Source organism: Camelus bactrianus, chromosome 18 (genome assembly GCF_048773025.1).
Source record: "Camelus bactrianus isolate YW-2024 breed Bactrian camel chromosome 18, ASM4877302v1, whole genome shotgun sequence".
Lineage (NCBI taxonomy): Eukaryota > Metazoa > Chordata > Mammalia > Artiodactyla > Camelidae > Camelus > Camelus bactrianus.
The window spans coordinates 8,970,004-8,984,667 of record NC_133556.1 but is presented as its reverse complement, the minus strand read 5'-3'; the positions used below and the strand labels follow the sequence as shown (position 1 = coordinate 8,984,667).

General features: G+C 55.5%; 1 protein-coding gene across 6 annotated transcripts in view; it reads right to left on the bottom strand.

Moving 5' to 3' along the window:
* GTF2IRD1 (GTF2I repeat domain containing 1) overlaps positions 1-14,664 on the bottom strand; it is a 95,628-nt gene that overhangs the window by 43,014 nt on the left and 37,950 nt on the right. For all 6 annotated transcript variants that reach the window (XM_074345950.1, XM_074345949.1, XM_074345951.1 and 3 more), the window contains 7 exons: positions 13,489-13,572; positions 8,661-8,844; positions 4,691-4,716; positions 3,616-3,724; positions 2,605-2,642; positions 2,052-2,132; positions 1,342-1,431 (listed from right to left, as the gene is read on the bottom strand). In XM_074345950.1, coding sequence (XP_074202051.1) covers positions 1,342-1,431; positions 2,052-2,132; positions 2,605-2,642; positions 3,616-3,724; positions 4,691-4,716; positions 8,661-8,844; positions 13,489-13,572 — 612 coding nt within the window. The remainder of the gene's footprint in view (positions 1-1,341; positions 1,432-2,051; positions 2,133-2,604; positions 2,643-3,615; positions 3,725-4,690; positions 4,717-8,660; positions 8,845-13,488; positions 13,573-14,664) is intronic.

Sequence of the window (14,664 nt, the reverse complement as noted above, 5' to 3'; positions counted from 1 at the left end):
GCACTGATCTTTAAATACGCCTACTACGCTTTTGCACCGTATCATTAAGCAATACCCACCCTTCTTCCCTCCAATCAAGCCCTCAGCAGACATCACACGCAAGGGAAAAAAACTGCCCTGGCCCTGCATGTCTTACTGCAGCGCTTTCCAAACTCAAATCATTTAAGTACTAATATCATTCCATCATATCCACAAACCTTCTATATTGTAATTTACATACAATCTGTCTTTATAATGACTCACTTTTCAAAAAACGTTAACTACGCATAATGATTCTTATTTCTTATCTATAACAACGTATGTTGATAATGCCTGGAGCTGAGTTGGGTGTGTGAGGTTCATGAAACTATTCTTTTCGACTTGGTGTGGTTTTAAACATTTCCAAAATGTAGTTTAAAAAACAAAACACATAGAACCCCACATCCTCCTTGCTGTTATCTACCTGCTAACCACTCCTCTTGCCTAAATTATTCTCAAGAGCCTGTTTCTGTCTTTGTCCCCTGCCCTCTGCAGTCTGTTTTCCGGTCAGAGTTAATATAGTTAAGATTCTCCCATTTGTGCCACCCCCGCCCCCATTGGTTCCTGTCTCCTTAGAGTCAAGTCCCTAATCCTTCCTTTAATGTGTGTAACCCTGCATAACCCACCACACCACCTCCTTTTCCCACTTCACTCTGCTCCAGCCACCCTGCTCCTCCTTGTTTTCCCTTGGACACCCTGGGCACAGCCCACCTCAGGGCCTTTGCACATGCCGTGCCCTCTGCCTGGAAAGCTTTGTCCTGATACCCACATGGCTCCCGCCCACACCTCCTTCAGCTCTTTGCTCCAGTGTCACTTTCTCAGTGAGGTCCTCTCTGACCACTCAAATCCTATAATAACCGGCCCCTCCGGCCCCCGCCTCCTCCCCTCCTGGCTTGGTGTCTCCTACAGTACTTACCACCATCTCACTTGCTGTTTTACTTATTGATTTGCTTACTGTCTGTCTCCCTGCACTGGGATGTTAGCCCACCAGGGCAGGGACTCTGGTCTGTTGGGTTCACTGCTCTGACCCCAGTACTTTCCATGGGACCTGGTACACAGCAGGTGCTCAATAAATAGTTGCTGAAAAAAATTAACAAATTTATCCAAACGGGAAGTCCTGGGAAAGACACAGTAACCATACACAATAGAACTCAAAGCCTATTTCAAGTTTTCAGAAAGGAAGTCAATCTGAGTAGGGGAGTCAGGCATACACTGGGTTTTCTCTGAGCAGGGCAGTCAATACTAAGAAAAGCCAGGGGGCTCCCAGGCCCACCCCTTAACCCATCACATCCCAGGGAGGTGGGTCCCCTGCCCACTTCTTACCAGTCAGCATCTCCATCCCATAACCAGAATCTTCTGAGGGCAGATGTCCGGGCATCGAGTCTGTCATTTCTTCGGAGGTCGGGGAAGGGTCTGGAGGCAAAGCTCCAAATGAGGAGAGCATCTTCTGTCCACCCCACCCCGTCACAGTTTGTCAGGGACCCCCAGCCCAGCACACCCTGGAGCAGGACCCTTAAGGAAGCCGCACCTTGGACTTCGGCAGGCGGCCTTAATGATGAGCTGTGCCAGAGGCCAGTAGGGGCTGGAGGGGCCTGGAGCCCTATGGTTACCCCACATGGAGCCTCCAGAGGCCAAGCACACACCCCTCTTCACAGAGGTGGAAACTGAGGCTCAGAGGGTTCCAGGTCTGAAGTCAAACTCAAAGCCTCTTGCTCCAATGACCTTTCCTTCTCCCACCTCTGCCTCCCGAATCCCAGGGAAGCCAGGCCAGAGAGGTGAAGGCTAGGGGGAACTCTGGGAGGGTTGGGGCTGAGGCCTGATGCCCAGCACAGAGGGCAGACATGGCTGTAGAAAGCACATTTGAGGCCTCACCGCTTTCATGATCAGACCAGAGAAAAGAGCGGCCTGGAGAGCCCTTCCTGGCCAGGGCAGCCCGGGAGGGGCCGTGGTGGCTGCAGCAAGCCCAGGGGTCCTGCTTTGGGAGCTGCTGGATCTCTGCATGTTCAGGCGGGGGCAGCGGGGGCAGCCCTTACCTGGGACGGTGACCTGAATGATATCCAGATCCTCTGGCTCGATTTTGATGGGCCTCAGCCCACCCAGCTCCCCAGAGGTTCCTGTGAGGGGAAACAAGGGATCCGATCAGGTTTGGACGTGAGCTTGTCTGGGCAGAGTGAGTCATTCCAGAACATTCTCCTGTCTGTGACTTGTCAGTAGCACCAGGAAAAGTCATGTCAGCCCTGGTGTCTGGGCCATAGATACAATGTACAGACCTGGCAACTGAGGCCCACATTGCCCAGGACACACGAGGAGGCAGTGGTGATACCAGAATCCAAGTCTCCTAACTCCCCTATAAAGTCACCCACATCCCACCTGCCCCTCCCAGGCCTCCAGTGAGCTCCCAGCATGCTCTGCACCTCCCAGCACAATCTACGGCCGGTGGGGGTGGGGAACGGGGTGGGCAGAGGAAATTCCTTAGTACTCCAGGCTCAGATCATGATCCGAGCCTGCCTCCTCCCCCAGGCTGCAGGGCGGGGCTGCTGGAAGCCCTCCTGCCCCAGACACAGGCAGCGGGGTCCCGCTCCTCACCTGGCCCACAGTCTTCGGAGAGACTGCTCTTATCTGACCTGTGGGAAGAAGCCAAGAAATGACATGGCACTAGCCCCAGCCGTGCCCCTCCAGGCAGTCAGAGGCCCACGGTGGCTGCCAGTTCAGACACAACCCTAACCACATTTGCTCCCACCCCCCAGGATGCCTCCCCGACTCCCCTGAGCAAGATTCCCGGTACCCCATCTTCCAGGACCACAGCCTCCTGACTGCCCCAGCCAAGATCCTGCTCCCTCTCCTGGGGAGAACTTCTAGGTATCCGCCTTGCCCACCAGCTGGGAGCTCCTGAGGCCTGGGTCTTGCCAGTCTGGGAGCCCCATGACTTAGTACAGCAGGGGTCTGATCAGTGCTTGTTGGGGGATTGAGAGCTGTAGGTACCACTAACCTCGAGGGGGTAAGTTGGTCTGGGAAGGGGGCTGGGGAGTGGGCTGAGCAGGACCCTGGGATGGATGGGTCAATTCACTCACAGAACACTGTCAGGGGAGGCCTGGGCTTGACATGGAGATTCCAGGATAAACGACCCATCTCTGGTCCCCAGGAGCCCAGAGCCTGGGTTGGGGGCACTAGTGGACGGTGAACAGACTGTGAGCTGAGTGCAGGGTCTTGTGGATACACAGGGCAGATGCCTGACCTAGTCTGGGTGCCAGGAAAAGCTTCTGAGACTGGGTGCCATGTGGCTACATCCCCAGGGGTGACAAATCCTCCAGGTGGAGAAAAATCGGTGGAGTCTCTGTTCTTCTAGGTCCCTTTACAGTCCTCCGCTCTATCAGCTGAGCTATCGAAGGGACTTTTGGGCTCCCTTTAGATTCTGCCTGGCCCACAGTGGGGAAAGGCACATGGGAGTCTGTGCGGGATGACCCTGTGCCTGTGCGGGGTATCCAGGTGGAGGGAGATGCAGGGCACAGCATCCTCTGGCCAGCCTCGGCCTTGCTCCTCCCTGCAGGTAATACCACCTCAGCCCAGAGCTGGGGTAGAGCTGGGCCGTGGCCTTACCGAGCAGTCCCAGCCAGGTCCAGGACGGCAGCACGGGAGACCTCTGCAGAGGCATCCTCTGGCGGGCTGGCTGGCTCCAGCTTCGTGGGGTCTTTGGTAAACTTGTTCCCTGAGGGGAGAGCCGGGGAGGGACAGGGAGGTCGGGGTGAAGGCTCCCCAGCCTCCTCTTCCTGTGGGGCACCTGGCAAGGGACTCAGTGGGAAGCTCCTAGGGGCACCCCTCAGGTGTGGTCTGGCCTCTGCCCCCCCTTCTTGTGGCCTCCATGTTCAGCCAAGCCAGGAAGGGGGTCTTAGGAAGAGATGCCTCCCCTGGGACAAGGAATAAGGGTCCCAGTACCAGAGGATGCCAGAGATCTGAGAGGACTGGGCAGGAGGAAGAAGCCAAAAATGACCATCCTGACCTCACATACGCTATTGGGGATGAGAGAGCCCTTGGGAAAGGGGCCGAGTCTCCCCCAAGGCTGTACCAGGGGACTGTTCTCTCACTGAGTTATCCTAGGAATCCACAGGACAGTGCTCTTACCACCCCCATTTCACAGATGTGGAAACTGAGGCACATATGATCCTGCTCAAGTTCACAAAGCTAGTGGGAGGTAGGGCCGGTACTGGGACCCACATATGTCCCGTTCCAAGATCTGTGCTGCCTTCGCTGTACCTGGCAAAGCCCGTCTCTTCCTCCTGAGATGTGGGCTGCCTGCTGGTTATGGCCCTACGGTTACTTTGCTTTGCAGCCAGGCGCCAGCGCTCACTAGCTGGACTTCAGGGAAAAGAACAGAACCGACTTTATAGGACTGTTGAGAACTAAATTAAATTAAAATTAATACGCTAACAGCTGAGAAGAGTACCTATCACGTGTCAGTGTTCAGCAAACGTTAGCTTTATTACTCCCCGTTCAGGGCACCCCAAGTCTGGAGGGGATGGCCCAACAGTCTGTCTATGCCTGAAGCTGGAAGCCCCGTGTCTGCTTCGAGGTGCAGAAGCCACACCCAGGCTCCCTCCCCACCCTAGGGTGCGGTGTCCTCTCGGGGACATCAGCTTGGCAGCTTCACAATGGACTACATGGTACCCTCACATACCTGTGAAAATTCGCTCATCAAACATCCTGGGGAGAGAGGAGAGACAGGTGTGAGAGGGGAGCTGGCCTCCAGGTCCCCATAGCGACGGTCACTTGAGTCCCACCTGCAGACCTGGGCACCAGGCTGGCCACACATTGGGGCAGGAGAGGGCACAGTCCAGAGCAGCCAAATAACCACAAAGAGCCAGATCCCGAAAACCGTTTCTCCACAGCCAAGGAAGGCATCGGCTAGCCCCTGGGGGGGTCCTGGAGTGTCCAACCTACCCATCATGACGTCCCGGGGGGCCTCTTCCAGCCCTGAGCTCTCCTGGGCCACAGCTGGTAGATGACACACCCCATTCCCACCAGGGTTCAGTAGGTTTTTACCCAACACCGCCTGTGTCTCAGCAACAGGCCCTGTTCCCGAGAAGTTTTCTCTATCGATGGCACAAGCCAAGCTTGTCCCAGATCACAGCCACATAAGGTGGTATGTGGGACCCTGCATGTGTGTCTCAGGAGCCAAGGGGGCCCAGGCAGATAGGGGTTCTGGGGATGGTGAGCTCAGGTGGGACAGCGGAGAGGTTCTCCAGCCAAAGGCCCAGGGGAGGGCTAGGCGCTCCACCTGGCCAGCTGGAGGTGTCTCGTGGGAGGTGACCAGCCTTCGGTGCGGTGCTCAGGCAGGTAGTCTCTAACCCATGGGCAATGGGGAGCCCCTGAGGGGCATGGCACCATCAGATCGCTCCATCAACACACAGAGGATGGATCGGAGGCCAGAGGGCTGGAGGCTCAGGGGCCATTCAGGGACTCCTGAATCATCCTGATAAGACACCTGGAATTCTTATTCCAGGAAAACGAGGATGGAGTAAAGGTTGGTGAGGGGGCTGGGATCACCCAGCCGCCTACCTCCAGGGCTGGTGTCTCTCTGTGCTCCCAGCCCCCACCAGGGTGGCCTCCAGCAGCTGGTCTGTGGGGCCTGTGGCAGAGCCTGGGTGCCATGAGGTGGCTGGACAAGGGGACAGGGCTTAGGTCACTAAGCCCTTAAGTCACTAAATTCAGGCTGCAGAGGCAACAAGGGACAAACGAAGTCCGTTTGTCTGAGTTCATGACAAGGGGTCTGACGGTGCCCAATGTGGGCCCAGCAGGAAACTCAAACAGAGGAAACAGGAGGCAACAGGAGGCAGAGAGTGGGTCACTGGGGTGGCGTGACCCCAAGCGTGATGTCCTGTTTTTATTCTGAGAGGCCCCGGTTCCCCTGCTGCTCTATCTGGGTCCCCCAAGGCTGAGAAGCAGCCATGGGGAGTAATTCTGGGAAAAACCGGCTTCCTCTGCCCCTCCCTCTTCCACTAATAACAAGACCCATGGGCTTGTGGAGGGGCTTCCCTTTTTGGTAGAAAAGCACCCTGACCTTCCCCCACCCCACAGACACCTGGGCTGGGGCAGAAGCTCCACCTCCTGGCTGCTTCCTAAGTGCACTTTGCTACTGACTCACTTCCATTAGGACGATCTCAAATGTCTTACTGGTGAGGCAGGGACGTGGAACAGCAGAAAATGCACTGGGGCTCAGAACGGAGCAGCCTCTGTTCTAACACCTTCCTGACATCCATTTAGTCTCCAATCAGCACCGTGAGGCATGGACAATCATTAGCCTCATTTTATAGATGAGGAAAGTGAAGCACAGAGCAGTTATGTAACTTGCCCAAGGACACACAGCTGGGAACCGGCAGGGTCAGGACTGGAACCTAGGCTGTCGGCACTGAAGCACTTAACTACTCCTTCACATCCGAGGGAGACGAGGCCAAGGAAAAGGACTCGTGTTTACTGAGCATCTACTACATGTCAGGTGTGTTATATCCGCCTCCACATTTTATGCTGAGAAAAACCTGAGGAGGGGTACTAATTATCATCGCCCTATTTTTAAAAATGAGGAAACTGAGGCTCAGAAGAGAAGTGCTCCTCCTGGTTCTGCCCTTTCAGCTACCGACTCTGGTCATCAACTCTAGTTATTCAAGGTTGTATCATGCAGCGAGTGACTTCAAGCACACTCTGCTTGATGCCAAGCCTCCTCCTCCAGGAAGTCCTACAGGCTTACTGCTCAGATACCATTGAGTCTACACCTGGAAACTTGTTTTGACGCTCCCTGGACTCACCACAGGAGTAAACACCCACCATGACTGGCAGTAGCCTCGGGGGGCAGGTGGGGACTGTGCTGTTTTGTTAAGTCCTCAGCAGAACCCAGTGAAGGGCTGGGACTGCAGGAGGTGGTCAGCAAATACTGGTGAAGAATTAAATGAGCTACAGTTTGGAGGGAGGGAGATGGGTCAGCCACATGAGGACTCAAATACCACAGTCAGGCATGTAAGGGGACACTGGGATGCCCCTGCTGTTTTCTGCTCCTCAAGCCCCCTACCTCCCTGTCAAGAATCAACTGAAGGAAAAGGACTTAGGCAGCAACAGGAGAGATTTAAGCTAGACAACAGTAGGTACTGCCTGACAGAAGGGCAAATGATTTCAAATCACCTCCAGAAAGATTCTTTAAGTGGGACCCCTCAGTAGGGGTTGTGAGGGCACAAGAGACAGCTCAGATGTGGTCCCACTGCCGCAAGTGACCAGCGTGACGGAGGGTGGGGGAGGGGCGCTGATGGGGGGAAGAAACCACCTGCTACCAGAGGGGGAAGCTCCTGAGTGAGGATAGGGGAGGGCTTCTAGATAGAAAAGTGAGCCTTGAAAGATGAAGACAGGTGGGAAGGAGGGTGGGGAGCAGTTCCAGGCAGAGGGAAGGGCTTCACAGCAAAGGCTTAGAGGCAGGTGAGGTGGCAGGATGTTAGCCAAGCAAGAGGGAAGGCAGAGTGGCACGAAAACAGGCACAGTGGCCGCAGACAGGCCAGAGCCGTGGTACCCAGGGAGCTGTGACACCAGGGCACAGTGAGAGCTGGGGGGACAGAGGAGAGCTGGGGAGTGATGAAGGGTCCTGAGTGGGAGTCCCCCATGGTCAGAGCTGACTTTCAGAGTGAACTCCCTGGGTGGCAGTGAGATGCCCGCCCACCTCCCTGGCCACTCTCACCCTCCTAAGCTGGCGGCCCTCTTCATCCTCACCCCAACCTCTCACACGGGGACCCCAGGTCCATCTGGACCCTTTTCTCTTCTCACCTCTATTTCTCTCCTGCCTTGTGATCCCTTCCTGGCCCACGCTGCCAACTCTCAGATTTTTCTCTCTAACCCAGACCTCTCTCCCAAGCTTCTGACATCTCAACTGAGGCTCTGAAAATTCCATCTCCTGAGCATCTCTGTGTTAGTTGGCGTCTCCGAGATGAACTCAGAACATGGGGGTGATCCTCGCCTCCCCACTCCCCTCCCCACTTCCACTCACCAGCAAACCCCGTCACAGCTCAGATTCTATCTCAAATCTAGCCACATCTCTCCCTCCACCCACCATGCCGGCCTGGTCCAAGGCCGCAGCAGCCTCCCCACGAGTCGCCCACTTCCACTCCTTAGAGTCCGTGCTCCCCCAGCAGCCAGAGGGTCTGGCAGACCCCGGCATCCAGCAACCCTGCAGAGGTCCTTCCCAAGGCCCTAGAACAACCCCACAGTCTCAGTCAATCCCCACCCTCCTGCACCCCTGGGAGCCTGGGCTGCTCATGGAGGCCAACTCTTCTGCCCAGACACTGCCCATCTCAGTACTGGCCGCCTTTCTCAACCTTTCAGCTCTGGTTTAACCAACGGGGCTTTCTTGCACAGGCCTCCTGACCACCCTAAACAAGTCTCCCCACTCCCCATCATTTTCTCCCTCCCATTACCCTATTTATTTCCTAAGCTCTAAAACGTCAGATATCATGAGTCCAAATTTGGACAAGCACTTCCATCCATCCATCCATTCATTCCACAGACACATACTGGGCATCTACCACATACCAGGGACTGTTCTGGGTGCCGGGGATTCAGCAGCCCTGACTCCCTTGTACCCCAAGCCCAGGCCCCTACACCCAACCCCGTACCTCTTAATGATAAAGTGGATGCTGTGCCGCTCCTCCAGGATCCGCTTCAGCTTGGGGACCCCGTAGGTACAGGGGCGCTTGAAGGGGATCTTGTCTGGGATGCCCACAATCTCCACGGCCTCAGGGTCGCAGGCGATCTTCCTGTAGGGGACGGGGACCATGTGGTCCAGGCCCAGGGCTTCCGCTGGAAGGGCAAGGGCAAGGCTGAACGCAGGATGGAGGCCGCGCGACATGCAGGGCCCCAGTGTCTGGTTATCAACCACCTCCCGCCTCCCAGGCACCACTCTAGCCACGCAGCACCCAGAGGGATTCTCCTGAAATGCCAAATATGTCACTTCTCCCTTAAAAAATGGGGCTCCCATCTTACTCAGAGACGGCCAAAGTCCCACAAAGCCCTACGTGACCAGGACCCCATTACCCTTGACTTCATCTCCCTCTTTTCACCCTTCTGCTTGCTCATCCATATCTCGAGCCTCCTTGTTGCTTCCTTAACATGCCAGGCACCCACCCACCCCAGGGCCTTTGCCCCTGCTCTTCCATCTACTCAAACACTCTTCTCCCAGATCACTTCCTTCCCTCCCTTCCCCTCTCCATTCAAGTGTCTGCTCAAATGTCACTTCACCTGCCTAAAACAGCCCCCTCCATCTGTCCCGAGCCCACCTGCTTTGTTCTTCATCCCCCATCTATCATGACCTGATGTTACAAACGTATTCATCTGTGCATGGGTTCACTGTCTAGAACCCACATAGGGTGGGACACAGAGTAGCTGCTCCCTGCATGTTAGAGAGTGAATGAACAGCTGAGAAGCTTCCAGGCTGAAGGGGGGCTCCTGGTGAGATGCCTCCAGTGGTACAGGTGTGCCCTATCCCTCTGGGAGGGGCCCGGCACTCCGCTCAATCATCAGAGACATAACTGAGACCCTGCTGGGAGCTGACGGCTTTACCAACAACAGCGTAGACAGGGTCCAGGCTCTGGAAGTGGTTACTCGCTCTTTTCTTCCAGACCATTAGGTTTGGTCCTTTGCCATTTCAGTCATTTACTTAGAACCCAGCTCTCAGTTTTGCTCATTCACTCAGTAAATACTTCTTGAGCACCTATTATGGGCTCGGTGGGACTTTCATGGGTCCCTGTTCTCCCCAAGGCCTGGGAGGTGAGCTGGGTCAGTGTCCATCCCACTGCTGCCTCATCACTCCAACCTCTTCCAGGATCCACATTCCCTTGCTGTTCCTCAGGCCCCTTCCCATCCTGGCCTTGCTCCTTGGGCCATCCCAGGCTGTGTGTGTCTGGATAAGGGCCAGTCCAGAGCCAGACACCCCTGCAGCCACGCCCAGACCAGGGTAGGGCAGAGTCACCGTCTGGGCCCTCCCTGGGGCCTGGGCCAAGGTTGTTTTTCTGTTAATACGGCCCAGGTCTGCGTTGGCGGCTTTGGCAGCCAGATCCCACTGTGAAGTCACACTTAGCTCGTTGTCTAATTAAACCCTCGAAATCTCAACAGCTGTCAAACCATTTCTTGCCCTGCCTCCAGCATCACCAGCCCCTCCGCAGCCCCAGCACTTGAGCGATAGGTTCTTCAAGTCTACGTAAATCCATCTCCCCGCAGGGTCATCCGGTTTGCCAGGCCTGTTTTTTCAGCAGCAAGGAGATCCGGTGCCCAGAAGCACCAGCCCACCCACCCTCCGGCGCTGCCCGCTGGGCAGGGGAGGACAGAGCCGCCACGCACAATCCTGGGTCCCCTGTGTAGCCTCAACCTCTCCCCAGGGGGCAGAGACGTTGAGGCTCCCTGAAGGCTGAAGCCCTCTCATCTCTTTTCTGTTTTTCCCACCTGCACCCCAGCCCCATCGCTGGCCCCTTTGCCCAGAGTTGGTGGCTGAAAGGGCAGAACTAGGCGGAGGATCTGCTTGGCCGAGGTCTGCAGGATGCCTCAGGCTGCCAACAACGTCCCCACCCCGGGACCCCCCCTGTATGCTGGGGGGCAGCTTCTCCCCAGGGCGGCTGAAGTGACAGCTCAGAGGGAGCTCTGGCCTGAAGAGGGGCAAGGCCTCAACCACTCCAAGCCCAGCACTCCTCCCTGGATTTGGCCCTGGTGGTGGCCCAACTGCTGACCTCTGGAACAAACTCAGAATTCTGGAAACATTCAGCATGCACAAGAGCCTGAAGACTGGCAGATGTTGTGCCTGCGTGGCCAGGGCAGAACCCACCCAAGGCAGACAGAGCCAGCCCTCCCCAATTTCCCCCTCCCTGCAGCCCATGAGCTCACACCTGCCTGGGGCGGAGAGGACTCAGGTGTAGACAGCCCTCTGCAGTACTGGGCCTCACCCAGCCCCACCCTAACCCGGATGGCCCAACCTCCCAAGCTCACATGCCCAGGCCTCCCCAGCCCCAGGGTGGATCAAAGAACACCTCCTCCATGAAGCCACCCCTGATTCCTCAAGTCCGCTGAGACCTCACCTTCCTGAGCTGTCGTCCCTTTCTGAGGGCCCCCACCGCTGCACACTACTACACACGGCAATGTGCTGCCGCAGACACATCCTCGGGCATCTGCTGAAGCCCCTTGAGCCAGAGTTGGTCTGAATGCCTGGCACAAGGTGGGTGGCTCAAAAGGCATGACTGAGAAGTGAGTGAACCAGTCACTGTGTGAGGATGAAAACGAGGGGAGGAAAGCAAGTGTGATGTAAGAAGGAGATACAGGGTCTTCATCTCTGGTTCCTGGTACAAGCTCCTAAAACTCTCACCATTTTCAGAGTGGTAGAAGTGGAGGGGGGCCTTTTGTTATTCATAAAAAGCCCCTTTTAACCTACCTGAGTTGATGCTAGTGAGGTGACTCTTAGCGGGCCCCTAGGTAGACTTGAGGATGGGGGCTGGTTGCCAGAGGAACCAGAGGAACCAATCACGTGATTAGAAGGTTGGAACTTCCAGCTCCCTCACCTCCTGGGAGGAGAGAGGGGCTGGACACTTCGCTAATCGCCAGCAGCCACTTCGCTAATCGCCAGCAGCCAACGGTTAAGTCAGTCACATCTACTAAACGGAACCTCTGTAAAAACTCTATAAACGAAGTGGTCCAGAGAGCTTCTGGGTTGGTGAATCCATGTGCCAGGAGTGTGGTACATCCCAAACCCCATGGGGGCAGAAGTTCCTTGACGCTTCCAGACCTCGCCCTATGGACCTCTCCATCTGGCTGTTCATCTGTATCCTTTACAATAAACGGGCAACAGAGGCAACGTGTTTCCCTGAGTTCTGGGAGCCATATAGCAAATTGACAAACCAGGAGGGGTTGTGGGGACCATACATATGTAGCCAAGATGGACAGAGTGTGGGCACCCAGGGGACACACTACCTGAGTCTGGCATCTGAAGAAAGGGGCAGTCTTGGGGGACTGAGCCCTTAACCTGTGGACTCAGGTCTGCTTAACTCCAGGGAGTTAGTGCTAGAACTGAATTGAATTGTAGGACCCCCAGCTGGGGCCCACAGAGAACTGGAAAGTTGCTTGATGTGGAAAACCTAGCTAAGCTAGGGCACGGTGGGTGGTGAGGAAGAGGAGGAAAACAGAGATGAGAGGGAGAGGGAGGGAGAGGGAGGGAGAAGGCAGGAAGGATGGTGAAGCCGTACCCCCACAGGTTTGGTCTGGTCATGGTGAGAAGTCCAAGGTTAGGCAAGGAGACTGGCCAACTCCAGAGCATCCAGCCAGCAGCTGTGGACTCCCAGGGCAGTGCTCTCTTCTGACCCCGTACATGAAGGCAGCTCCCGAGGTCCCTGACCCTCCTCTCTGTCCCTGCAGCTCTAGGTGGTACTCCCCACCCCCCACCTCCTGTGGCCCCACCATACAGAGGGACTTCTCCGTAGAGGGGCTGCACGATGCAGGTGTGACTCGACGACATCACACCTGCGTGCTGAGTGGTCTGCAGGTACCTGTGTCATCTCCCCAGGGACTGAGAGCCACCCACCCAGGCAAGGGCCACACTGCATCTGACCGCTGAGCGGGGCTTTCAGACGAAGCTCAATAAAGTCTGAGCAAGTGAGAGTGAGCTAGGACTGCCCAGGAGACAACGAGAGTAGGTGTGGTGATAGGTGGGCACCGTGGGGTTCTGAGGACCGAGTGGGAAGGGCTTCTGGGTTGTCTGCTTTAGCCCCTGTCTTCTAGCCAACCAGTGGCTGCACTGTCCACTTGGCTGAAGCAGGACCACGTGGAGGACACGCCTGCCCCAGTTACCACCTGTGTCTGCTGCTCAGAGTGCAGCAGAAGGGACATGTGCTCTGAGTTCTGTCCTGGGTACCTGGGACACAGAGAGGGGCCAGCGCAGTCCTGGCCCTCACGGGGACAGACACAGGCAAGGTGCATCATGTGTGCGATGTGTAACAGAGAGGAAACCGTCAGGGCTCTGGGGGCCCAGACGGAGTCCTGAAGAACAGATGGGAGTTTGTCCCCCAAACAGGCAAAGGACATGCCAGGCAGGGGGTACAGCCTGGGCAGTGGGGAGGAGGCAGGGAACAGCACGGTGCGTTGGAAAACCTGCAGACACGTGAGGCCAAGAGTCGTTTTTCTGGGCCCTCTGGATGGTCCCCTAGACAGATGCTCTGCCCCCAGCAGGCCCACCTACCATAGGTGAGTCCACCTCTGGGGCTTTGCCATCAGTCCAGTCCCCTGGAGAATCTGGAAGGAAATATTGACACAACCACCCCCAACCCAGGCAGGAGATGACATTCGTGTTGACGGCGCGCGGGTGCCAGCATATGGCTCCCGCTGCCGTGTTGGGGAACACGAGTGACTGCCACATAATGAGATGCTCAGTGCGCTGCTGGGGCCACACCACGGGCCGCGCCGCCCACTCACCATATCTGCTGTTAAACAGGATCTGCACACACTCCCGGAGCGTGTTGATGTCCTCGGTTTCTTTTATGAAGGCGTCCCACTTCTCTATCAGAACACAGGAGGTACAAGTGAGGGTCCATCGGAGCAGGGACCCACTGCAGCCTGGCTGCCTCTTGCTTCTGTCTGCCCCGTGGGCAGCCGGTACCATGCAGGCTCAGTTGGTCCATCCTGGGTCTCTCCTGCCCCAGACCGACAGGACGCTGGGAGATGCTGAGTCCTGACCTTCAAAACCTAACCCTCATGCCTTGCGCACCTGGGGTCTCACCCAGCTTTGGCCATGCTGATGTCCCTCACACCCTCAGCTCTGCTGGCCTCTCTCATAAAACCAAAGCCTCTGCCTCAATTTAATGTTAATAACTAGAGGGATTCTTTGGTTATTAAAATTATAAAAGTAACATCTTTAACTTATTAAGTGCTTATCTCTGGTAAGTACTTTATATATATATATATATATATATATATATATATCTTAGTTAATCCCTCAGGACAACTTGTAAACATAGTTATTATTTCCATTTTGCAGATAGGGAAACTGAGTCTCAGAAAGACTGAGTAACTTGCCTGAGATCACCCAGCTAGTACCTGGTGCAGTTCTATCTCAGCTTGTATCCCTTGCCCACTGTGGCCTCCCACAGTGCTGTTCTGCCTGGACATCCCTGCCAGGGACACACCTGATATGGGGCAGTGTGAGGTCTCCATTCTAATCCTGGGAAACTAGGTTTCTTAAAGAACGTCTCACTGAGGGTGAGGCTGAGACCTCCAAAATTGCTGGAAAGTCTTATTTCATCCCTTTTTGGTATAAATGAATCCCAAATCTTCCTGTTCTCAGTACTGTGTGGTACTTTTAAAAATCTGTCCACATTATTTCCTTGACATTTGCTCCTTCATGAAGTGGAATTTAATTCCTCTCTCTCCCTGTGAGTCTGAACTGGATCAAGTTCCTGGCTTCTAATGGGTCACTATGGCAGAAGAGACTGATTTCTGAGGCTAGGTCCTATGAGACATGAGGCTTCCTCCTTACATTCTCCTGGATCACTAAAGTTCAGGAAACCAGCTGCCTCGACATTCAAGCAGCCCTGTAGAGGCCCATGGAGTAAGGAAAAGGCCTGACAACAGCCACATGAGTGAGCCTGGGAG